The following is a 24,894-nucleotide window of genomic DNA, read 5'->3' as shown; positions in this document are numbered from 1 at the left end:
AGGGGTGTAGCAGCCTCAAATATCAGCTCTTAAAAGAGTAACTGCACTTAAATGCATTTCTTGGGCAACTTTATCTTACTGAAACTTACAGTGAAATCCTAGGCATGTCTACTCAGACGTAACCAATGAGACTTGCTACCAGCTAATTGCGTTTAGGATCGCAGCGTTAAGTAACTTGAGATACGAAAACTAAGGAAAGGCTAGTTTTAAGGGCAAAGTAGTGCTATTTACCCAATAATGCTATTTAAAAAACCCCAACCCTTTCCCCCTTGTTCTGTAGGAACATCTGTTGCTTCAGCTTGTGGCTCATGGACCTGCTTTGAGAAAAGCACTGTGTTATTATTGGATCATTTTTTAAAGAGTGTTTGGGAAGGACCACATCCTTCTAAGGATGAGAGACACATGCCATCACAGAAGGGATAAATGACACCTGGTTTTAAAGGTGTTTTTTATGCACTGACTTGGATCTGAGCCCCACTGAAGTCAGCAAAACTTGTCTTGAATAAACATGCATCCCACCAGGCTACACTAGTTCACAGGGTGATAAATGAAAGCCTGAATGTACTGTAGTCCAGATATCTTGTATGAACAGGTAGTGCCATTGATAGAAACGGAATAGCTTTCTTTTAAAAACACCATGACGATCAACCTTCTTATCTGCAAATGTGTGTGCATAATCACAACAGAGAAGCAGAAGAGTTACAGACTTTTTATTACATAGACTGGGTTCAAATTTCATTTCTGCTTCACAAGCAGACTAAAAGAAAACAGCAAGTAAAAAATTGTCCTCATGGTAAGAAGAAAAGAACGATTTTTTAAATTTCCCTAAGCATTTTTCTTATGTTTCAATTACCAGGGTAGTCAGTTAAAAAACAAAACAGCCTACCCATTAAGAGTCAAAACATTACATTATTATTTTTTTAAAACCTGTTTTTATCAGCAAAGCTTCTTTTGAGGGAAGCAGCAAGGAACCACCTAATTGTGTCATGGCTGCCACTCATTCACAATTAGGACTGCCTGTGTTCTATTTGCAAACGAGCATCTCTGTGCCTTAAGCAAAGTCTTCCCTTTTCAGATTACAACATGATTTCTTTTCTTTTTTACAGAAAAGGCACTGCACTGTTTTTAATAGATCAGGTTCATAGTGCAATATGCCACTAACACACACACACACACACACACGAACAAATGGACTTCTAACAGAGAAAGAGAAACACTTTTTGTTCTGATGCAAGCATCACATGAAGAGCTTTCACTTATGGCAGGCTCATTCATCCTCCTTGGTTAAGAGAATCGTAGCTTAAATCCAGACACTATACAGCAAGGATGGAGCATCTGTGAGCTTGCGACACCTATCGCCCCTGACCACTGGCCATATGGGCCCTGGAGTACAGGAACCCAAAACAGATTCCATCAATACTTCTTAATGTATAAGCTGCATTGCATTCATTCAACACTGTCTCCATAGTTAGAGGAATGTCACCACTGGTTGACTGATGCTTTCCTCCAAGTAAAGTCTAGGAGTTTATAGAACTAAGAGTTAAATTTTAAAAATTAGGTGGCGAACAGATCGGACTTTTTGCTTGTGATACAGCCAGAGGACTCTTAACAGAAATTCTCAATAAGAGATTAAGAGAAATGCACAGACTGCTTCTTTCCCCTTTTAGACACAGAATAATTTAATAGCAAACTTTACTTGCAAGGACGATTATAATTTTTTTTCTTTCTTTTTAAATATCCCTTGAAATGTAACGGAGCTTTGTTTTTCAACAAGTCTCAGGAAATAAAACAACATTTGTGGGTGTGGTCACAACATAAAACATACACCTTTGCACCTACATTTCTTCAAGTATAAGTCAAACATTGCACCCTCTCTCAGTGATGACCGACCTCAACATCTCCTGCGCTTTCCAGGCTGAAAAGCTTTTAGCGGTTCTCAATTAGTTTAAACCACCATTACCATTAATTGCCTCTTCTCACGAGGTGTGGCTCAGTAGAACAAGGCTCTTAAAACGTGCTACTTTTCATTTCAAGTATTCTTTTTAACAATAACCTGACCACTTTTTCACTTGTCAGGTATCTTCTAGACATTTGCCGGCATCTTGAAAGAAATTAAAGAGAAGAGATGGGGGGGGGGGCAAGGGCATCTTCAGACCTTAATAAAACCACTTGGACAACAGGCATGAATTCAGTTTGATAAGCCTCTCTGCGAGCTCCGAGACCTGCAGGCATCTTTGATCTTTGGGTGTTGGGGGTCTATTGCTGCATTTTTACCAAGCCAGTCATCATGCATCCAGTGGAAACACTAGCCGGGTGCCTCTGCTCATCACCTCAGGCGCTTCTGTTCCCAGATCACGTTCCAGGGCCTCCTCTGAGCTGCTTTTTGTCTTCCTGCCATCAAGGCTGGTAACAGCAGCATGTGAACCCGAGGACCCGTTAGCAGTTATTGTCGTGTCCCCGTACGTCAGCGTCAGGTCGCTATCATTAAGGATAAAGTCAGAGTCTTCGTCTCTAAGCTGCTCTTGGTTCTGCAGAAGAAAAACCACACAGATTTCCCACTGTAAGTCGGTGCAAGTTACTAAAAAGCAAAACCAAAAATGCTGCGGATTTAAGACAAACAAGATTGTGACTGAAACCTTGAGCACAACTAAGACACCAGTTATAAGCAATCAGCTGCATTCTTTTAGAAGTATCCTCACATTCAATAGCTCTAGAAAGAAGCGGTTTTAATGCAAAGATATTGGGGGGAGAGGGGTCACATGTGTCAGCCAGAAAGCTATAGACTGCCCATTTATCCTTTACTCTCATGCCTGCTACTGGTATGCAGAGTCTGACAACTTATCAACAATCTGATAATGCAGAGTACATCCAGCTTTGCTGAATTGTAGAGTTGGAAGGGACCCTAAGGATCATCTAGTTCAACCCCCTATAATGCAGGAATACGCAGCTATCCCGTACAGGGATCAAACCTGCAGCCTTGGCGTTATCAGCACCATGCTCTTAATAGCTAGCAAAGCCCAGTTTAAAAGCAGCTGAAGCCTGCTCTTTGTCAACAATGACAAACATGTCGGCAGCTCCAGCCTCCTTCCACACCTCAGGGCTTTTCCATGTTATCGAGTTTAAATGAAATTGTTTCTAGTGCCCACGCTGGAGTTTCTGACAGTGAGATGAAAGGGATCTAATGGTGTATGGAGCAAAGGGAAGGGGGAACCATTTGCAAAGGTAGCTTGCAGACTAGCGGCGCCAATGCAGTTCCAGGTGAAAAAAGGAGGCAAGTTAGGAGATAAGTAGTTTCCTTAACAATTATTTCCTTTTCCGAAGAGAGATTTGGGGAGACTTTCACAAATTTTGGCTTGCCAGATAAAACATTCCTCCCCCTGAATGCTGTTGCCGGGGGTTCTTCTGCCTGCCCCCCAGAGCCAATTTTTTTTTTGGGGGGGGGAGGAGAGGGGGGGAAGTGCCACTGCACAAAGAGAAGTCCTAGTCCTTCTGCTGATGGGGCAGTTGCATTTTCCTGGACTAGACTAGATGATCGTCAGAGTCCCTTTCCAACTCCAAAACTCTATGAACACATGGTTCCTCCCCACCAGGAGTACTTTGCAATAAACAGGACTTTACCTCAACCCATGTTCTTCACCAAACATTCCCTTTGCTAAGTTTGGTTTATCCTAGAGCAAGCTATAAAACTGCAGCCAAGTGGGACACAAATACCACTTACAAAAAAACACACCCCCAGCTATCACCAATACACCATAACTGACAGCGTTGCTCAGGATTATGCTGTCTTGAGGTGGAAGGGACCAGCGAATACTTCAGATGGAGCTCAAGTAATCTGAAACATTCTTTTGAAAGAGGCCAAAACATGGATCCCTGGGGACTTGAAAATCTTCCAAAAATAACCCTAAAACGGCCTCTCGATTCCTTACTTCTCAAGTGAGTTTAAGATATGCTATCTGCAAGAATGTGTTTGGGTTCAACTTTTACTCATCCTGTTAAATATATATTTAAATATACCCCCCCCCCCCAGGATGGAGGCATTCCTGAAACTGGGCATGCTACAGTAGCCGCATGGACATTTTCCTTTGTATTTTCATATGTTAATTCCTCAGGGTAAGCCCTCGGTGAAAGAGAAGTGTTTTAGCAGAACTGACACTTCAATGTAATTTTTAAAGTACTTAATCTACCTCATTAAAGAAGAAAAGCAGGGGCTGCAGTACAAGTCAATATTACAGGAATCCCGCAGCTAACGAAGGATTGAAACCTGTGCCATTTTCGGGACTAATGAAATCGACTCATGCAACTCAGTTCCCAGTCTGTGGAACGCAGTCCAAGCTAAATACAACCTGTGCAATTTAAAGCTCGTGCAGAGTTTTCCCCAGCTTCCTGTTGGTTTTGTGCATGTACACAAACAAACCTCAGAACGAGACCACAGATTTTGGCTGGCCTTGGTAGCCAGCAATTTTTGGCTGCTATCTTTTCCTCTCCCCCAAGCCTCTTGCTTTGCATTCAGATCTGCAGGTGATCAGAATCCACCTTGCTGCTTGGGAAAGCTTTCAAAAGCACAGTTACAAAGGAGTTTGCCATGCCTTGAAGGCTTTCCAAGGCAGCTAGAAAGATTCTCATCGCTTTCAAGTGCCTTCAAATCCCGGCTGCCTCCCACCCACCGAAACATACCAGAGGATGGGTGGGAGGGGAAGAATCTGCCTCACTTGCCCTTCACAGAGCAAGTAGAGTCTCCTTCCCCAACTCTTGAGTTCTCAGCAAACTTTGAACCTCGCCTAGAACAACTCACCAGTTAAGTTGCTTTTTAAAAGCTAAACACATAGCCATGGGTATGCTACATGACTGAATCCCAATCGCAAATATTTATACCGATTGTCTCTCAAATCCAATTGAGGACCTTAAAAACAGCAAGACCACCAACACAGGGTTGTTGTGGAACTCCTAAAGAGCTAACAGAGTCGCTTGTTCCAAAGTTTCTCTCGTGTCACTGTGCAAATCGCACACAGCATCTGCTGAAAACGGTCCATTCTTAATAAGGTGGTGCCACAGAGGACCCAACTGTCAGGGCTGGAGTCAGGTGCAGGTCAGCAATAAAACAATAAAGCAACTGAGGCCAGTGTAGTTGACTCTTTATTCAAGGGAACAAATCACAGCTCACGTCTCAGAAACTCTTTTCAGGAGATCTTGCCCCAATGAAGCAGTTGTAAGGACCGAAGGCTTTCTAGCACTCCTTCCCCAGGAGCCTAAAGCTTTGCCTTCTTCCTCTCGTTCCTCTGCCCTCATCATTCCTCTCAGTGTTCTGGGAGACCAGGGAGTGGGGGGCTGGTTGCAACAGGAGGGAGAGACTCCATTTTCTTCCACAGCCTCTTGACCCCCCCCTCCTCTCCAGCCTCTTCCCGCTCACTAAACCCTGTGGCCTCTCCCGTTCCCCCCTTCCTGTCTGCTCCTTCTCCCTCTGACCACTTGTCCCACCAACAGTCCCCTAGGTCTGAGCCTTCCTCCCTTGGGGCGGCCTCCCACCACTCCTCTTCATCCAGCCAGTCTTATGACGTCAGCATTCTGAATTATTTCCATATCTACCCAAAAGAATGTAAATCCATGTTCCTCTAAAAACCTACTGTACTCAGGTGTTCCTACAGTCACAAATATACCAACAGCAACATCTCAGATAGCATTTATTGGAATGTATCAGAATATGTGTTGCTTCTACTGCATTTCAGAAATGTAGCACTGCAGTGTGCGCCCAAGTTTTTTTTACTGTAGCTAAAGAAAACACGTTTGTTAACCGAATGGGAAAAACACACTAACCTCATAAACCTGGGGAGTCGTTAAGCAACGCGCTATCAAGCCGCACCAACTTGGAAGAGTCGTAACGAGCGGAGGGCCACTGTGTGTGAGAATGGGCTTGAGGTAACTTTTAATGCATTGTTAAGGAAAAGAAACACGCTTTAGTAAAAACAATTAAAAAAAAATACTTCTTCCCCGATTCATCACGGCTATATTCATTTTTTAAAATTGCTTTTGTAAACAAGTTTTTTTTTATTAAAGTTTTCTTGATTTACAAAGGTGTGTGCAATGTCTCTTTTTTCAAGTTACATTTTCCATAGATCAGTTTCATTTGTTGAGACATTAGGGTTACATTAGGGAGAAAAAGGGGGGGGGAAGAGGTGGAGGGGGGAAAGGCGAGTTGGGGTGGGGTCGGGAGGCAATGTTTCTAATTTGCTTAATGTATGTGTGGGGTTTTGTGTCAGTGTCGTTTGTGTGGGTTCTCTTTGTTATTCGTTTGTGTTCCTTTGGTGGTGAGAGACATTGGGGTTGGCCTAGGGTGTGGTTGCTTGTTTGTGATTGGCTGTGGTGAACTTTGTTTTTTTGGGGGGGGGGGTTTGAATCAGGTTAGCTATATTGATTTGTATGCTGTTGGTGGATTCTTGACATTGTCTTGTTGGGCTGTGTATGTGATAAAGGGGAGCCATACCGGGGTGAAGGTATCTTCTTCTATTTGTCCCCGTGTTGCATGCCATTATTTCAAAGCTGCCTGATCAGGGGGGCTTAGAGGCAGCCGGCGTGTTCATGCAGAAAAAGCTGGACATGGCACCTGGGCAACAGCTTTCCCTCGCCACTGTTGCAACACACAGATCAGGGCGCCGTGTTGTGCAATGCTAGTCTGTTCCTGGCATTGGCCAGCATTAACCTCACTCTTCATGTGCCCTGAAGAACGAGACAATGTGTCATGCTCTGCGTTGCGACACTGGCTTCATGAAGCCACCAGAGGAAGGCTATATCCAGATTTCGTTCTGCATGTGAAGATGATCGTGTGACTGGGGAAGGTTAGGGAGAGTGGTAAAGGGTAAAAAGGTTGGGATTGGGAAAGCCACCTGGCTCTTCTGGTTACCCAAATTCTTTCTGGCTGACCGGCCTTCTGGGAAGTAATCTTTTTCTTGATGCTGGGCTCTGGCAACTTCCCCCCTCCCTCCATTTCTTGGAGTTTCCTATTGCTGGGAGGCCATTTGTGAGTTAAGTGGTGCCTTCATTTCATGGAATCATTGCGTTGGAAGGGACCCTGTGGGTCATCTAGTCCCAACTCAGTGCCACACTCTAACCAACTGAGCTATTTGCCCATTGCTCTTGCTGGAGCACTCTCATCCTAGCTGTCCACTCTCATCATAGAGACCAGCTATAAAGAGCTAGTGGCTACCTCTTGTTCTAAGCGCTTTCTAACAGCTCGAAAAGGATACTTGTGGTCAAAGCTGTACCACAGCCTGAAGATCCAAACACTTTCCTGTTTTGTCCGGTTCCTTCTTTCGGCATCTGGACCCTCCTGTCAAGAAGAAGAAGACCAGTTTTATATATAGAAATACAGAGAGGTGAACCCTTTGGCACAGCAGTTCTTGAGCTTTGCTGAGCAATTGCCAGTGAGTCAAGCAAGAACAGCTTCACCCCCAAGTGAAGATGGCAGTCTTCACTTTTGTTTGGCATGGAAAATGGAAGAGATGATGACCATGGCCATATGGACCTACGCAAAGGAGGAACAGATACAGGACGTTTCTCTACTGGGCATTAGCTCTGTCCCTTATGCTCTCCTTCATGCTATGTTACCAAGCCTACACGTCCCCGATCACATGTTATATGCCAACCTGCATTGTAACATATGTACCTAGAAGTGCGATATTTTTTATCTGCCTTGGGCCCAGAATCATGGTGCTCCAAGAGGATATTGCACTGCATTTTAACTATCAAGGGGGAAATTAGCAAAAAGATTACTGAGCATATTTTGAATGCAATAGAACTCTGTTTATTGTGATGATGAATAGAATGATGGAATGGACAAAAGCACCAGAATTGTTACAGAGAGGAATCCTTTAGCTCGATTTGCCTAAATCTGAATGCCATACCTCCCCATTTGGTCTAGGCTTGCCCCTAATTGACCTGAGCATTGTTTCGTTTTCTTAAATACCCCCCAGGGTTGTCCAAAATCCTAGCAGTAGAAAAACCCCAAAGACTCCGCATCCTTTTTGCTGCTTTTGAATCTCTTCTATATAAGCATTTGCTATGCCTCTTTAGTAACCAAGAAGAAACTGGTTTGAATGAGCTCAGGTTTCCAGTAATTGCAACTTTTGCTCTGGTTTTCACGTGATAAAAGAAAGTAATAAGAGACCTTATGGACTTTGGGCTCTTGCATGCAATTAGCACTTGTGATTTGTCGAAGTACGATTCCAGCATCTCATTAACCTATGGAGAAAGGTAGCTACTCACTCCTTGAAGGACTTGAAAGCTGTCGTTAGTGGGTGGCGGGTCTTGATCTGGATCAACTCCAACTCTGCCAAAGAACAAAACCAAACAACATCAAGGGGAGGATGCAGAATACTGTGTGCTTAGGTGAACTTGTAATGCCCTTTAAACTGGGCTTGGCGCCATTGTAAAAGGGTGGCTGAACACTTTGTTTGTGGTGCAAGAAGTTTCAGAAAGATTATTGTAATCTACAGGATTCTATGCAGCCACTGTCAGGATAAGCCCCATCACACCAACTACTGCAAGTTGAACACTGCTGCCAGACTTCAAAGCTCTGGGCAAGGAATCACTTTATAAAGCTGCAGCAGCATTTTATTTTGGAGAGAGAAAACGCTGATTGTCATGTCCAGTAGCTTGGAGCATCATATCAGCTTGTTTTCCTTATACGATATAATAGGTAGATTACAATTCCTCTGTTATGTTATGATGGGTTCACGACATATTTATTTTCTTATATTTATATCACATGTTTCTTCTGACATAAAACCATATCTATAGCTATATATCTATCTATCTCCCAGGTAGTCACCCATCCAGGTACTGACCAGACCCAGATCTCCTTAGTTTCAGCAAGATGTACTTAAGCTTCATCTGCCTTCTTTTTTTTTTTAATTGCCAGGGAGACAATGGGACATCATTATAAAATCAGGGTTTCCCAAACTTGGGTCTCCAGCTGGTTTTGGACTACAACTCCCATCATCCCTAGCTAGCAGGGCAAGTGGTCAGGGATGATGGGAATTGTAGCCCCAAAACAGCTGGTTTGTGACAGTTTTGAAGGTTCAGATACTTTGGGTGAAAGGAGCCGCAGGGCAGAAGCAGAGAGTTAAGATCCCGTTGCTTAGAAACCCAAGAAGAGATCAGTTCGCAGAAGGTTACAAGAGAGCAGACCACGAGGAAGTTGTTTTTTTCAAAACAGCACACATTTTTAAAGCATGGAAAGACAAAGCCATCAGTGACCAAGCAGAACACAGCAAATCCAAGTTATGGTGTCAGTTTCCCTGCTGGATAATGTTCAATCAACCACATGTCCCAGAAAGACAGAATAGGAACAGTTACAGTTCTTGATTTCTCCAGTTGAAGGTTCTCAAGTGGCAGGACCAAAAGAGAGTAGTTTTTTATATATAGAATACAAAGAGGTTAACCCTTTGGCACAGCAGTTCTTGAGCTTCGCTGAGCAATTGCCAGTGAGTCAAGCAAGAACATCTTCACCCCCTGCAAGTCCCAACTGAAGATGGTAGTCTTCACTTTCGTTTTCTTTAGTACTGTCAGTACTGGTCCATAGAGGACTGGATACTCCCATACTGCATTTGAGGGAAAGAGGCAAGGGTACGCACCTGCTAAAATCACTATGGCAAGCTCCTCGTGTTGATGCTTTTTTTAGCGTACCCAATAGAGTAAAACCCCTTCAAACAACACTTTGTATTTCCAAAAAGAAAAGGGGAAAGAAGCCCTCACTTTTGCACATGGTCACATCTCCAATTTCCCCCCTATTTCCCACAATTCTTTCGTTGCCTGAAAAAGTATCTTCTCAACTTACTTTCACATCCCTTTCCATTACGCAACTGCTATTTCTTGGAAGCACACAACTACCTTGTTACAACAGCTTCGCCGGCTACCAGTCTGTTTCTGCGGATAACTCACAAGTACTGATAAGGAACTACAAAGCCCTTCAAGACTTGGGACTAGTCTACTTGGTTATAAATATGGTCATCTCCCCACATCAGCCTGTCCAGGTTTTCAAGTGTTTGAGAGAAACTCCTCTTCCTGTCCCACCAAAGCTTGACGTAAACTTGGTGGACGCCAAATAAAGGTGCTTCTTGGTGTGGCAGCTTCTAAACTCTAGAACTGCTTCCCAAGCAAAAGCCTATCTAACCCCTTTTCAGACGACCTTCCGCTCACAAAAATCTGCTTTGGAAGGTTGAGGAAATCTTCAGAACAGCAGAGGAGGGCAGCAGAGGAAAAGCAGGGATTAGTAAAAATCACTTTATCTTGTTCTTACAGCAGGAACCTCCACCTTCCACAAAAGGAAGGAGATTCTCCATTCATGGAAGAGGAACGCTGCAAACAAACACCTTTTACTTTTAGGTGCCTGGAAGTCCTTAATTAAATGCAAATTTAAATAACAATTCCCTCCCCATGTTTGTCCTTTGAAAATGGAAGTGGGTATTCCATCAAATACCAGCTAAATACCACCCTAACTAGATCTTCCAAAAACCTTTACAGTACAATCTTATGCAACCACTCTGGTGCATAATGACTCAGGGCTGCAATACCTCAAGGACTGCCTCTCCTCATATGAACTGACCCAGACCCTGCAGTCATCATCTGAGGCCCTTCTTCACGTGCCTCCTCCAAGAGAGGTCCAGAGGGTAGCAACATGAGAAGAGGCCTTGTCTGTGGTGGCTCCCCATTCGTGGAATGCTTTCCCCACAGAGGCTCATCTGGCACCTTTGTTACATATCTTTAGGCACCATGCAAAAACATTCCTCTTCTCCCTGGCCTTGGCTAATTAAACAACCTATGGCCTTTTAAACTGTAGGGGGGTATTGTTTTTGTTTGGTACCATGTTATGTATTGTTGTGTTTTTATATTGTTGTTGTTGTTGTAGTAGTAGTAGTAATAATAATAATAATAATAATAATAATAATAATAATAGACTTTTGTGTTCAATTTTAAGTAAAAAAACAAAACAAGCTGGTTGCACCCCAGTATAACGTTCATACAAAAAAATCTCTTAATGCAAATATTTGCGTTTGCCTAGAATTGATGTTCCGGAAGGATGTTATTAGGACAGTTACTAGGTAGTCAACCATTATGGGCATCTTTTGTGTACACGGTGCTTAAGAAACAAATGTCAATTTTCCAGATCAGACTGGCTTGCTTTAATACGCTATAATGAAGGATAAAATTCTTGGTGCTTCACAAGAACAGCACAGCAAAAGCTCAGCTATTAATTCAGAAAATTCTAATTTAGCCAAAGTACGCGCCACGATTTCTATCTGAATTGCAAGACTTCCCTAGAATGCATGTTTACATTCTAAATCTTTGCACTCCTTTTAACTTATAGGTTAAGAGACTGTAGATAACAGCTACTGCATTCTTTCAACCCACATGAAGCAAGGTTTGCAGAAAATCCAGGAATCCTGCAGCATTAAGAGGCAAGACATGCAACAGCAGACAGAGAGTGCATACACCTTAGGTTAGAAAGATGAAGAAAGCCAAGCGTCAGGTAAAGCTCATTACCAATGGAACTATTATTTGTCACCTGAAGTACAGCCAGCGGCTTTCATTCATCTCTTCCACCGATGGAACATGTTCGCCAACTCTAGTACAGCACAAGAATGGAATTTATTTAATTATAGATTTTTACCCTGCCTTCCACCCCACCCCCCCAAAAAAGTTCCTTAGGGCAGCTTTATGCACACACACACAAACACACACACCCAACCATAATACTAAAATGTTTTTAAAAAAACAAACACGTCAATAAAATCAGAAGAGAAATGCTAGTGTAATACCAATTCCATCATTCTTGCGGAAATAATAAATGTTTTAGGCATACGCAGCAGGCAACACTCCAGGCTGCAAAAACAAATATGCGCTCTTGCGCTCTCTCTCGCTGCCTCTCAAACAAGCCCCTCCCTAGGGCCTCAGCACATTTGCAAACACAAACATAAAAAATACAAGTGTTATACACTTAAAAGGAAAGCCAGAAAGCAAGGACAATGCAGCAAACCAGACGCCCATGGCTGCAATTCCTATATTCTACAGCAGGCATAGGCAAACTCCGGCCCTCCAGATGTTTAGGACTACAATTCCCATCATCCCTGACCACTGGTCCTGTTAGCTAGGGGTGATGGGAATTGTAGTCCCAAACATCTGGAGAGCCGGAGTTTGCCTGTGCCTGTTCTACAGTCTTCTTAGGTTCCTCTTCACTCAAGCCCTCTGCTTGTAACTCCTTCCCTCCTGATTCTTCCCTCAGTGCTTCTCTGCCAATTTATGTGGAACACAGTCTTCTTCCACCCCCCTCCTTTTTTCCTGGTTGCAATCTCCTTTCTTGACTCCTGCACATTCTCCCAAATGCCCTTTGCTTCTCCCCCGTCCCCATTTTGTCTCTCCCACTCCCCTCAAGGTCCTCTTTCTCAGGTTTTTACTCCCTTCCCGTGCTTGTAAACCCCAACTCTGATTTTCCACTTTAACTTCCCCGTTCCTGCTCAGTACTGCCACGTGACCATAGCTTAGTGGCAAAACAAGGTGGGGAAAAACAAACCACAAAGAAAACCCAATATATATCTATACAGGCATATGCCCTAACCTTCCTGCTGGCTAAACTGACACATTCAGAAACTGACGCTTCCTGGGGAAGAAAGCTCAGCTAGATGGCTGAAGATTCTAAGAATGTTCTGATAAGCAGAACTAGATTCTGCTCTAGCAGAACTAGATCTTCTTAAACGCTAGGATCCCCATGCACATTATGGATGGACTAGATTTAGATGTGAACTGTTATGGCACAAACTGTGACAGCCAGGTCATATAGTTTCAAATGATGGTGTATACTCAAACACAATAGGAGTTTCTTAGTAAATGATAACTAATAAGGACTTGAGAGTATAGCAGTGTCATCAGCAAAGACAAGAAAGGGTGCAACTGCCCTTCTATCACATTCCTTGACCCCAAAGTGTCCTAATTGTATATTGTGCTGCAGCTCCCCTGACCTCTTATACGTGAAGGGAACTATTTGGCTCACACAAAAAGGCAGAAGAGAGACTGAAACCCTTGTGTTCATGGGACTTGGATTCAGTTAGTTGCACAAGCAGAAGCTTGGCATGTGCAATTGCCTCAAAACAGCAAAATGAACCAAGGCAAAACTTGGTTTAGAACAACTTGCCAGCTTCCCCCTCCAAGGGCTCAGCGCTCCAGTCTCCAGCGGCCTTGAGAGAAACAGTGCCCATGGCCAATAAGCATATTCATAGAGAATCATAGAACTGTAGTCCAACCCCTGCAATGCAGAAGTCTTTTGCCCTATGTGGGGTTCCTGAGATTAAGGGTCTCATGCGCTACTCATTGGGCTGTTTTTGGAGTTCCCCAGCCTCTATGGGATTTTTTTTTCTCTTTTAAAAAACTGTACTTCTGCAAACCTTGGAGTTTCCTCAACATTACTGATACACCCTCCATGTGTGTATGTGTGGTGCTGTTTTGACTACATAAGCAATGGAATTCACAGTGTAAACATTGAAAATGGAGGAAATTACAGACACTTCAAATGTATCCATTTCGTTTCCATACCCCAATATGTCCCCCCCCCACCCTCTAAAAAGACCAAACATATAATAGATGTTTAAGGCAACTGCTTGTTTCCAAAAGCAATCGTTTTAAAAATGAAAGTTCATTTTCGTTAGGTCATAATGAACACCAGAATTTAGCTGCAGTTTAGTTTAATTTCTTCTGAGAACTACCAGGAAAACTAGTTTAGTCAGCTGTTTTCTGCAGAAGAAAACGCTGCCAGCGGTTTTTTGGTTTCCTGGCTCAAGCCCCTTCTCTCTGAAGATGGGTGAACTGCAAAAGGTTTTGAAGACAACCGGATTTTAAGCTCTCCTATTCAGGCATTACTTAAAATGTAACTGCACTCACTGCATACAGACTACTGGGTCACAACAGACAGTTATAACCTCATTACAGATAGCCATGTCACAATAGCCGCTTGATGTCATGCATTTATTTAGAAGCTGGGATAGTTCAGTCGGTAGAGCATGAGATTCTTAATCTCAGGGTCGTGGGTTTGAGCCCCATGTTGGGCAAAAGCTTCCTGCATCGCAGGGGGTTTGGACTAGATGACTTTCCTGGTCCTTTCCAACTTTACCATTCTAAGTCCCCCAGAGTTCAAACTGCTAAGTGTGGGTAGGACTGTAGCAGTGCATTGGCACTATGTCTCATGGAAGTGCTATCTGTAGTTTCCACATTTGTTCTTGCTAGCGATAGTTTGAAACAGACACTGCACCTTCAGCCAGACATAATTCTTCCAGCAAACATTACAGTACCCCAGCGTACTGGGGAACCTGCACATCTCCAGATAATGTTGCTGTCCAACTCCCATCAGTCTCAGCCAGCACACCCAATGGTCAGGGATGATAAGAGTTTAGTCCAACAGCATCTAAAGGGCTACAGGTTGTGTACCTCTGCAGCAAACTGCCAGGCATGCGAAGTCAAGACCAACCTTCCAATTCCTACTGTGCAGAGTCCTGAGCGTCTAATCCTCAGCTATCAGCCACTATCCCACTCTCTTGCAATGTACAGAGAGACATTTTCTGCAGCAGGATTTCTATGAACAGCCAACTTTCTTTCGCATGGTATTTTAATGTTGCGCATGACTGCCATCTCCTGGACTGAAGGTTTCATCTCACGCAGCCTCATCTGCACTTTGCAGGAAAGCATGGCTGTTTAAAAGTGGTATGATAATGGGGGCTTGCAATTATTTTTTCTGCAGCTCTAAGGTCAAATTTAGCACACTGAGGTTAGCAGACCTAAGCAAAAGGAAGATATGTTATATATGAACTGTATATAGAGTTCCAGAATGCTCGTCCAATATTGAAGTACATTCCCATGCCTGTGGCACAAACGAAAGGACTGTGACACTTGTTTCCAGGAAGGGTACCAATATTAAGTTTGAAATCAGTGGCCCAGCCTCTCACTCCTTCAATTTAGCACAGCGATCAATCCTGACTTAAATATTTCCTATTCAGCGTGCTAAGAGCAAATACAGCAACAGATAAGTGTCAGACCTGGTAAACCAGTCAATGTCAAGAAAGCCTACCTAGCACACTCAAGGAAGAGCTCACACTCCAGTTTCCTACAGCATGGACAGACACATCCATATCTGTAACTGCAAAGCTAAGCCGTTTTTTTCCACTAAGTGTTTTGTTTTGTTTTTTGCTTCCCATCCAGATGGATGCTTGGACACAACCTGGTGCCTAACTAATGGTGAACTTGTAAGAGAGAGCCAGGAAACATTCAAAAACATTGCTGGGTTAGGCAAAGGGGTGAGGGAAGGAAATGGCACTTTTGCAACATCTTTGTTTATGATACACTGGCAAGAATACAGAAAACCAAACAGTTCTATTTAGATAGCAGTAGGCTTGTAGGAGAGCCAGTGTGGTGTAGTGGTTAAGAGCGGTGGACTCGTAATCTGGTGAACCGGGTTCGCGTCCCCACGCCTCCACATGCAGCTGCTGGGTGACCTTGGGCTAGTCACACTTCTCTGAAGTCTCTCAGCCCCACTCACCTCACAGAGTGTTTGTTGTGGGGGAGGAAGGGAAAGGAGAATGTTAGCCACTTTGAGACTCCTTCGGGATATCAAATCCAAACTCTTCTTGTTATGAAAAGCCATTTAGCACAGTACAGAACCAGAGTCCTCTTCTTGTCAATGGGCTTCCACAACCCCTATTGACCTCATTGGAAACTTATGAAAATGGGAAATTACTAGATGACAAATTAAGATCAAACAAGATCACAAGAAGTACACTACAAACTACAAGCAAATTTGCCAATTCCCCAGCATCTGACTACATATTGCTCCCACGCCAGAAGCTGTATGTCGGGAAAGTACAAAGCCTATAAATAATTAACTTGCAATAGAAGAGTAAAACAGTCCCCGCCCCTTGTACAAATGTTCTGCTTGTATGTATCGCCTTACAGAAACGTATCTGAACTGTGCCAGGCATACAGGAAATAAATGTGTTGCTCTACTGATTGCAGAGGAAGGTTCTTAAATGCCCCGCACCCCTTGTAGGATATATGAGCTTCTCATGTTATTTGATAGGCACCAGCATCCCACAAGTTATAACAGAGGATAGGGTTCTGCTATTTAACGGCAGCCACTTATTGTGAGCTACCACAATCTTGGTAACCTAACCCTGCAAAAACCCCACACAGACCTCAAACATGACTAGGTATTAAGAAGCAAGCAAAATGCTCAACCCCTGAATGAACGGCAAGATTTTGCTGTTATGCAATTCTGTTATAAGCAGTTATTCTCCTATGATGCAAAGCCAAACATCAAATGCATATGACACTGATTTTGTATGTATCAAGCAGTTCGCGTTATTTCCTTGTTATTTAAAAAATGTGAATGTGATGCTGAAAAAGGTACAGTTTAGATTCAACATGGGCACCTTATATTTAGCCATGAGAGCATGGGCGTTGTGCCTCCGCCAATGATCCAAACAGTGAAGAAGACAATGAGGAGTGTGGTGGAGAACATCATCTGATGAGAATAAGTTGCGGTGTCTCGTATGGCTAGAGCAAATGCCATGGCTCCTCGAAGTCCTGTAGATAAACAAGTGAGAGGAATGTAAAACCTGACAATACAAGAGCTGTTTTGTATGATACTTCCCCCTCAAACCTAGAGTTGGAATGCTAAGGTGTTTTCGTCCCAAGTAATATAGACTTGGGGGAGCAGTAAACATAAGAAGCACATCTAGCCCAGTATGAATCACATGGACCAGCCATTTCTCTCTCCAGGACTTCGTCAAGCAGAGAGTCTTAGGTGCAGATGCTGGGACATTCTGCAAGCAACACAGATATTCTACCGCTGAACTATGGCCCTTGCCCAAGAGGATATGTCGCTTCAGCTAAGTGTTAAGGGCTGTTGGCATTCCATTCCAAAAATAAGCTGTCAGTTCCCCATTAAGATGCCCTAAAATATGCTCTCTGAGTAACTAATTATGTTATGCAAAGGAAGCAGGTTTCTGCTCAAGTCTCTTGAGAGAGGTTGTTAATCAGTAGAGCAACAAGACATGTGCCACTTAGTGTGCTTCCAGGTTTTTGCAGAGTTTGGAAACCTCGACAAAGAGCAGTTGATACAACATCACAAGAGCCACAGGGTAGAGAAACGCAAAACCCGTCCTCCCTGTCCTGAGCCACTATAAGGCATTTATCTATTTTTATTATTTTAGATATCCATCCAAGGTGGCAAGCAGCATTAAAACTGTATTCAAGGCCTGCTCTGCCACCCCCACCTCTTCAAACCTTTCTGTCCCTACAACACTTCTCAAGAAGTGGGGGTTATAAATAAATCTGATGGACTTTACATGAAACACTGAAGTTATTTCTTGAAAAAATAGTCACCTTTTGTGAAGTTTGGTGTGTGTGTGTGTGTGTGTGTGTGTGTGAGAGAGAGAGAGAGAGAGAGAGAGAGAGAGAGAGAGAAGAGGAGGCCCTTGAGGGGCATGCTAGGTAGGAGGAGACAAGCCCAAATCAATAAAAATCAATAAAAATACACAGCAAACTGAGGTTCTTCCCCCCCCCCCAAAAAAATCCTGCCCCCCTCCCACAAAAACCCTGGCTATATATCTGTGATACCTGTATCTACAGATGGGAACTTTGTGTTGTAGATGAGATAAGATTACAAGCTTGATCTTATCATCTTACCTGAAAACATCAACATGTGCTGGAAATTCCAGCTGATCTTGTGCCTTCTGCCCAGATTCAAGAAGAATGAAAGAGGGTAGATGTGTGCAGCTCGTCCCAGGAAAACAGCTATCTAACAGCACCTTTTGGTTAAGGATCCAATATTGTTATCTACGCCACACTATGATCAGGTAGTTTCTTTAAACTTAAGTGTTCTGTTCCAACCCAGGAACCTTTTTTCCTGTTCTTTCGAAACCTGCTGTTATGTGGCTCCAAACAGGTAAAGCCAGTATCTCTATACTGTAACTATTGCTCCCTTACAGCTGTTTTTGTGTGTGTGTTTTTAAGAAAAGGGGGGGGGGAGGCAGCCCTTGCTTAACAACCCTCCAGTACAGAGAAGCCTGTTTGCTGCTATTCTGTTTGCGGCACCCTAAAGAAAGAGAGAGAGAGAGAGAGAGAGTGAAGAGTGCACTTAACTCCCACATGGCTTTACCTCACTGCTGAGTCAAACACACTCAAGTGAAAGTCTGTGTCACGTCGTTCTTAACCTGAGGTACCACTTTAGCTAATGGGGCCTGCCACACAATTTCTGTTCTCATCCTGAGGTAAAGTTCTTAACCCGAAGTACTACTTCTGGGTTAGCGGAGTTTGTAACCCGAGGTGTTTGTAACCTGAGGTACCACTGTATTAGCATTGCATTCATACTGAACAGAGTCTGTGTCACATTAGCATTCATATGAGGGGTAGAATCGCTCACTCCTACAGGGCAAAATTTCTCATGTGGGCACTTTCCTCCTCTTAAACCTTCACACAGGCTTTTGAGCTGTTCCGTAAGGCCAAACAAACGGTGCTTAGAGGAGATAAAACGGAAGAGGAAGAACCGGATTGGTCTCTTCAAAAACAAGGAAAATTCTTGCTCATCCCGGATAGCTCAGTTAAGAGTGTGGTGCTGATAACGCCAAGGTTGCAGGTTTGATTCCCGTATGAGACAGCTGCTTTGCAGGGTCCCTTCTTCCAACTCTGCAATTCTATGATTCTTACTCATGAACTGTGCACATATGTGTGAACCTTACCAAGATCCTCTTCACTCCTTACCTTTGGAAGCTGCCTTATAGTGAGTCAGGCCCACTGCTCCATATAGTCCCAGCACGGCCTACAGGGGCTAGTTATAGCTCACCAGGATTTTAGACGTGGTTCTCTCCCAGTTCGTACCTGGAGAGGCCAGGGACTGAACTTGAGACCGCTTGCCCGTTTCACACACACCACATGGATAAAGCTGCTTTCCATTTCTTAAGAATGCCAGCAAAAACAAACAAGAGCCTTGGCTGTTTGCTCAGGGACAATTCAGTATGTTAGGATATTCCACTGTTATTAACATTCATTGTACAACTTAAAGGATTTTAAGTTATCATCGTACTGAGACGGTTTTTTGAAAAAAAAAAAGCCTAACATAAGGTTTCCACATAATATTCTTGTAACGTTATAACACAGGGGCCAACAGAGAAGTCTCAGGTGTGCCACCAAATCAGTGGAAGGTTGGGTGGAAAGTACTGTCAAGAGGAATTAGGTTGCAGTTACCTCAGAGAGCAGAGCTTCGGGTTACAAGGAAGACATGGTTTCTGTGTATGTGTTTGTTCCTCATAAGGCAGTGCAGCGAGAGCTGGCTAATGGGAGGGTCTTATCTCTTCCCTCACCTTCCCATTTTCCTCTGCAAATTTCTAATTCTTACTTGTTATTTGCACCTCAGGATCCCTGGCTTTAAGCCCCAGAAGTCAGCCTAGTTGAGAGAGCGGTATTCTTACCATGGCATTTGCAGGAAAGTACTACTAGACACACAAGGTGTTAAAGGCCTGTTTTCTCCCTATAGGTGCACAGGTACCTGTTGGGGGAAACAGGGCTTCCCCCTTTCTCATTTTAGTTCCTTTAGCTCAGCTGCTCCAAAGATCCGCCCCCTCCCCTTTCAAGACTGGCTTCTCAGAAGTGCAACACCGCCGAGAAACAAGTTATAATGCAGAAGAACCCAATAAAGGATACGAAAGCTCCAATGATGAAAATGGGGCTGAATATATGCTTCTGGAAAGTGAAGAGTGCTAAGCCCATATAAGAAAATATGAAGTTCTCAGCAAGGAAGTGCAGCACTTCAAAGAGCTGGAAAGGAAGTTAGGGAAGGGAGAAAAAACATGAAGTCTGCCAACTGAATTCAATGCAATATACATGTCTTATCAAGAGGAACACTAGCTTTTCAGAGCAGCCTATTCTGAACAAACCATCTAAAGCAGCATGCACTACATACATTGTAAAGCACCTTTCACCCCCTCTGCCATAAAATCATGGAAATGGTAGTTTGCTGAGGGTGCTGGTAATTGCAACCTGGCAATAAACTACAGTTCCCAATTAAATACGAAAGCGGCATGCATGCAGATAGCTGTGGGCACACCTTGTTTTTTAAAAAACAATTTCTCTGCCCAAGAAGTGTGCGAAAGCAAAGAGACAGGCAACTGTAAATTTGCTTGTGTAGTTTTCTGGTTTGGGAGCAAATCTAAGGTACTAAAAGATTTTAAAGAAGAAGAAGAAGAAGAAGCCACCACCAAGCTTTTAATGCACTCTTATTAGCGTGGTGAAAAAGCAATGAAAGCAACTACCGTAATTTCTCGACACACACTTTTCATATTACTGTCCAAAATACTTTCTCTAGATTGTACTAATCAGACTTGCAAGTGCAGGAGTACATAAGACCCTCCCAATTGTGCATTTCACCTAATCAAGCATTCATCAACTGTGAGATTAACCATTTCTACCATGTATCAGCAGCCTTCATTCAAAATGAATGAAGAGGAGCATGCCTTATTATATATATATATAGAGAGAGAGAGAGAAAGCAAAACTAAGAAGACATTCTTTCACCTGCTTGGTTCGGCTTCTTGATTCAACAGACAGATTATTGTACGTATAGTGAGCTTGTGTGATTCCACAGAACAGGACAGATACCACGCCTGCCAAGAGAAACAGAACAAGAAGCAGCATTAGGTTAAATGCAGACATCATCTCTTTTCTGGCTTAGTATTCATATCAATCTTCTTTAAATCCTGAAGCATTATATTCTGATATATACTTGCTATCTTTGTGGGTTATCTTTTCAAGTGAGCCTGCCCTGTGTTCCAATGAGAAGTAACGGGGCTTAATTCTGCATCAACGCTTTGCCATCTGTACTTGAAAGGTAGTCCCACAATCCCATGGGTTCAGGGACTAGGTTCTGTTAATTTTTAGGTGAGGGAAATCATTCTGCACTCTTCCAAAGGCAGGCAGGCAGATATATACTCCACGATTCAGTACTGTTGCCAGGAACAAATCCCAGGGTTGTGCCTCATATTTCTTAAGGGTTTGCAAGATTAAAAGAGTCTCTCTTGGGTATGTTTATATCAACCCAAAATGGGCTTGGCATGCAAGGGCTTTGCGTGAACTTTATCAGCACTGGCCAAGAACTGGATGGCCAGCAAATCAGCTATTTATATTGGAGAAATGCAAGTAAAACCTGGAAGGCTCGGTTGGTTAGAGCATGGTGCGGAGAATGCCAAGGTTGCAGGTTCAATCCCTGTATGGGACTGCTGCATATTCCTGCATTGCAGGGCTTGGACTAGATGATCCTCAGGGTCCCTTCCAAATCTACAATTCTATGAAAACACAAGTCTGTTTTCTGCTAGGCTTTCTGCTCCTTTCAACAACAATGAACACAAGGCATCCACTCCCTTGGCTCCTCTTAAGGTTTATGTGTTGTGAATCTCTCTGCTATAAAGGCAATGAGAATAAAATCTACAGCTGGGAATCCAAAAAGCTGTGGTATTGCTCTTTGCCACCCAGTGTTTTGTGAAAAGCAGGCCTCTGACTCCATACAACATTGCAATCAAAAGCAGACTGAAGAACAGATCCCCATGCCATACCACAAAGTCAAAAATCCACTGGATCCAAACCCGGTGTGGACCTATAAAAATCCTATATTAAATAAAAATAAATAAAGAGCACTCCAACCACCCAGTCATCTGTTGACATTGCAGCAATGAAGTCTTCACATTGCAAAATACATTAGAAAAGCCATTTGTGAAAAAAGAAGATCTACAAAGAGGACATGTAACAGCTCCGGTCATTAAAAGGAGTTCCATGTCCAGTAAAAGGAGATATATGTCAAGGAGATATATGTCAGGACATCTACAATGTGAAAGCAATCTAGTTTCAAGGGCCAAAAGATAAGTACTAACTATCATATGTTCATCACTCATTTCCATGTTACATTTGGCCAAATAGATTCCGCCAGAAATCAGATTCATATTATGCATTTATATTATGCATATTATGCAACTTCGTAACATCAGCACAAGTGTAATTTGAAAGGTGACAACGTGAGTACCCAATATGTTGCCAATAATAATAATACCAATTACTGTATAAGCACAAAATCTATTCATTCCAGAGCCTGTTAATATATCAAAGCATCTTACCTGTAAAGCCACAAGCTTCAGCCAGCAAGAACGTACTCCAAGACATCAGAAAAAAGAGTGCAGTCTCCAGTAAGGGGAAGCAATGCAGTTTTGTGAACTTTGTTACGTGATTATTGTGTTAAGGAATCGCAAAAATTACAGCATTAGGTATTTTCTACAGCTATTAGAACTCTTCCCAAAGGACTGAATGTGATGAGTTAGTACTCATGTGATGGTACTGTAGCTCCAAATGTAGACCACAGGTTCTCCTTGACCTGGCCAAGTTATAAATGCTTAGAGCTGTTTATTCACCTAAGCCGGGTGTAAGGAACCTTTGGCTCTCTCCAAATGTTGCTAAACTACAACTCTTATCTGGCCCCTGGCTGTGCTTGCTGGGGCTCCTACAAGTTGTAGTTGAGCAACATATGGAAGGCCAATGGTTCCCCACACCTGATCTAGGCAGCAGCCAAATTCTGAACACATCAATTTGGCTTCCTTGTCTCCCTCTAGGGCAGTGATGGCCACACTTTGCCCTCCAGCTGTTTTTTGGACTACAATTCCCATCAACCCTGACCACTGGTCCTTTTAGCTAGGGATGATGGGAGTTGTAGTCCCAAAACAGCTGGAGGGCCAAGTTTGGCCATCACTGCTCTACTAGGGAGTCTCTGCTTGTCAACCTTCCTGGCTTCCGATCTCACGGCTGTCTTGCTTCACAGTTTGCCTGCTTGCCTTTTCCCCCTCATCCCTATTCCAGCATTCTTAGGATGGGAGACTTCACCTCCAGATGACTACTGTACCTCCAAACTGATCTACCTGTAAAACAAAGTTGTCTATATTTCAGTGCAGTTTTCTAGTAAAGTGGTTTTTTTTTTAATGGCATGACGCTCTCTATGATTCTACAGTCAGAAGACCTGAAGATTGTAGCAGATAAGAGGAAATGCTGCTTTCACCAGAGAATGAAGTCAAAAATGAGTGGGCATCTGCAAAAAAAAACCACACACACACAAAAGAAAACTGGGAGCATTCAACAGAAAAAGGATATCAGAGCTGTCACAACTCCTGTCACTACTCCCATCATGAACGAGCCGCTAAAGATTCCAAGGAAAACACCAACAGATTTAAAAAAGGCAGCTGCATCAAAAGCATGGATGTTTCCTCCCGTGGGCTGATATGCTACAATAGAACTGCAACAGAGGGGACAAGAAGCAGCAATGAGAAAATATTTATCCCACATAATTCTTCCTCCTTTAGTTATCTTAGGAGCTGTATCTTTCCCATCTATCATCCCAACCACACGCAAATGATCTCAAGGCAAATGCAAAAACAGCAGTCTTTCCAAATCTGATTTAGAAGACTATCAGGAATTGGTTCATTTTGTATTAATGGTCTTTCACATAACACATCAAAAACTCTTAATTTTTTTACTTACGAAGATAGTACAATAGCAACAGCATCGTTCAGAACGCTCTCTCCAAACAGCAGTGCATAGAGGTCAACATCAGCATGAAGTTCGTTAAAAATTGCCAGTACAGTGACTACAATTGGGAAAAGAGAAGAACAAGGCACTAAAAATTGGTCTTATTGTATATGTGATTTTGAGCAGGAAAGAAACAGCTCTCTGCCGACTTCGTATGCAGTGAATGTTATCAAGCTATAACACAACCATGAAACCAACAGTGTTTAATACAGGTTGGCAGTTGGTGAAAGGTCTAATCAGTACTTTCAAAAAAAAAAAAAAAGAGAGAGAGAGAGAGAGAGAGAGGTCCCGGTATTTTTATCTTGCTGTAGATACTGCGAATGTCAGCACAAAATGGCTGCTATGGGCAGCAGAAAAGGAGGTGATAGTACTCAATACTCTTGAGTAGTGACATGAGGTGAGAATATTCTCCAGAGAATATTCTCAAGAATATTCTCTGCTAGAAAATTCTCCAGAGAACATTCTCCACATACTGTAAATTCTGTGTTGTCCACAAAGCTGCTTTAAATGTACACATCTCATTAATCAAGAATATTCTCCAAAAGATTTTAACATCACTACTCATGAGTACAGTCACACACACAAAAGTACCGGGTCTCCTAAACATCTGTCCAAGGCCCAGTGCCTACATTCATTTTGCATGTGCTCAAGTTATCACAAGGCAACTCAGTACCTTCTCAGTTCCCCCATGGGGAACATTTAGTCAGCAAACGACCTCATGTGGAGATATCTGGCATTATCTCACTGAGTACATGGTAAACACTTACTGTTGCCACAAGGGGGTATTGCCTCTGCAATAGTGCACCTCTCCTCTACCCCAGATTTAAAATGTGCATAGCCATGTTGGCTCATTGCAGAGGGGGGACGGGGCACCCCAAAAGCTACACTAAGGCCTTATTAAGGTAAAGGGACCCCTGACCATTAGGTCCAGTCGTGACCGACTCTGGGGTTGTGGCGCTCATCTCGCTTTATTGGCCGAGGAAGCCAGCATACAGCATACAGGTCATGTGGCCAGCATGACTAAGCCGCTTCTGGCGAACCAGAGCAGTGCACAGAAATGCCATTTACCTTCCCGCCAGAGCGGTACCTATTTATCTACTTGTACTTTGACATGCTTTCGAACTGCTAGGTTGGCAGGAGCTACGACCAAGCAACAGGAGCTCACCCCATCGCAGGGATTTGAACCGCTGACCTTCTGATCAGCAAGTCCTAAGCTCTGTGGTTTAACCCACAGCGCTACCCACATCC

The 24,894-nt window shown here is 43.2% G+C and overlaps 1 protein-coding gene and 1 long non-coding RNA gene across 3 annotated transcripts in view; one reads left to right on the top strand and one right to left on the bottom strand.

The window, feature by feature from the left end:
• Window positions 1-693: 693 nt before the first annotated feature.
• The window catches only part of SLC9A7 (solute carrier family 9 member A7), a 49,966-nt gene continuing 25,765 nt past the window's right edge, over window positions 694-24,894 (bottom strand). The window contains exons 6-17 of one of the 2 annotated variants that reach the window (XM_079973149.1): window positions 23,599-23,704; window positions 23,212-23,353; window positions 22,191-22,296; window positions 20,602-20,690; window positions 19,732-19,845; window positions 17,719-17,830; window positions 16,461-16,614; window positions 11,558-11,617; window positions 8,257-8,320; window positions 7,239-7,321; window positions 5,812-5,917; window positions 694-2,528 (exon numbers count right to left, since the gene is read on the bottom strand). In XM_079973149.1, coding sequence (XP_079829275.1) covers window positions 2,286-2,528; window positions 5,812-5,917; window positions 7,239-7,321; window positions 8,257-8,320; window positions 11,558-11,617; window positions 16,461-16,614; window positions 17,719-17,830; window positions 19,732-19,845; window positions 20,602-20,690; window positions 22,191-22,296; window positions 23,212-23,353; window positions 23,599-23,704 — 1,379 coding nt within the window. In that variant the 3' untranslated portion in view covers window positions 694-2,285. The remainder of the gene's footprint in view (window positions 2,529-5,811; window positions 5,918-7,238; window positions 7,322-8,256; window positions 8,321-11,557; window positions 11,618-16,460; window positions 16,615-17,718; window positions 17,831-19,731; window positions 19,846-20,601; window positions 20,691-22,190; window positions 22,297-23,211; window positions 23,354-23,598; window positions 23,705-24,894) is intronic. The other variant, XM_079973150.1, reaches the window with a different exon arrangement.
• LOC307214508 lies at window positions 11,618-16,039 on the top strand. The gene is made up of 2 exons (XR_013838170.1): window positions 11,618-12,072; window positions 12,217-16,039. It is a non-coding gene; the product is annotated as an uncharacterized lncRNA (long non-coding RNA).

Source organism: Podarcis cretensis (genome assembly GCF_951804945.1).
Source record: "Podarcis cretensis genome assembly, chromosome: 4".
Classification (NCBI taxonomy): Eukaryota; Metazoa; Chordata; class Lepidosauria; order Squamata; family Lacertidae; genus Podarcis; species Podarcis cretensis.
This window is presented reverse-complemented; position numbering and strand designations above follow the sequence as displayed.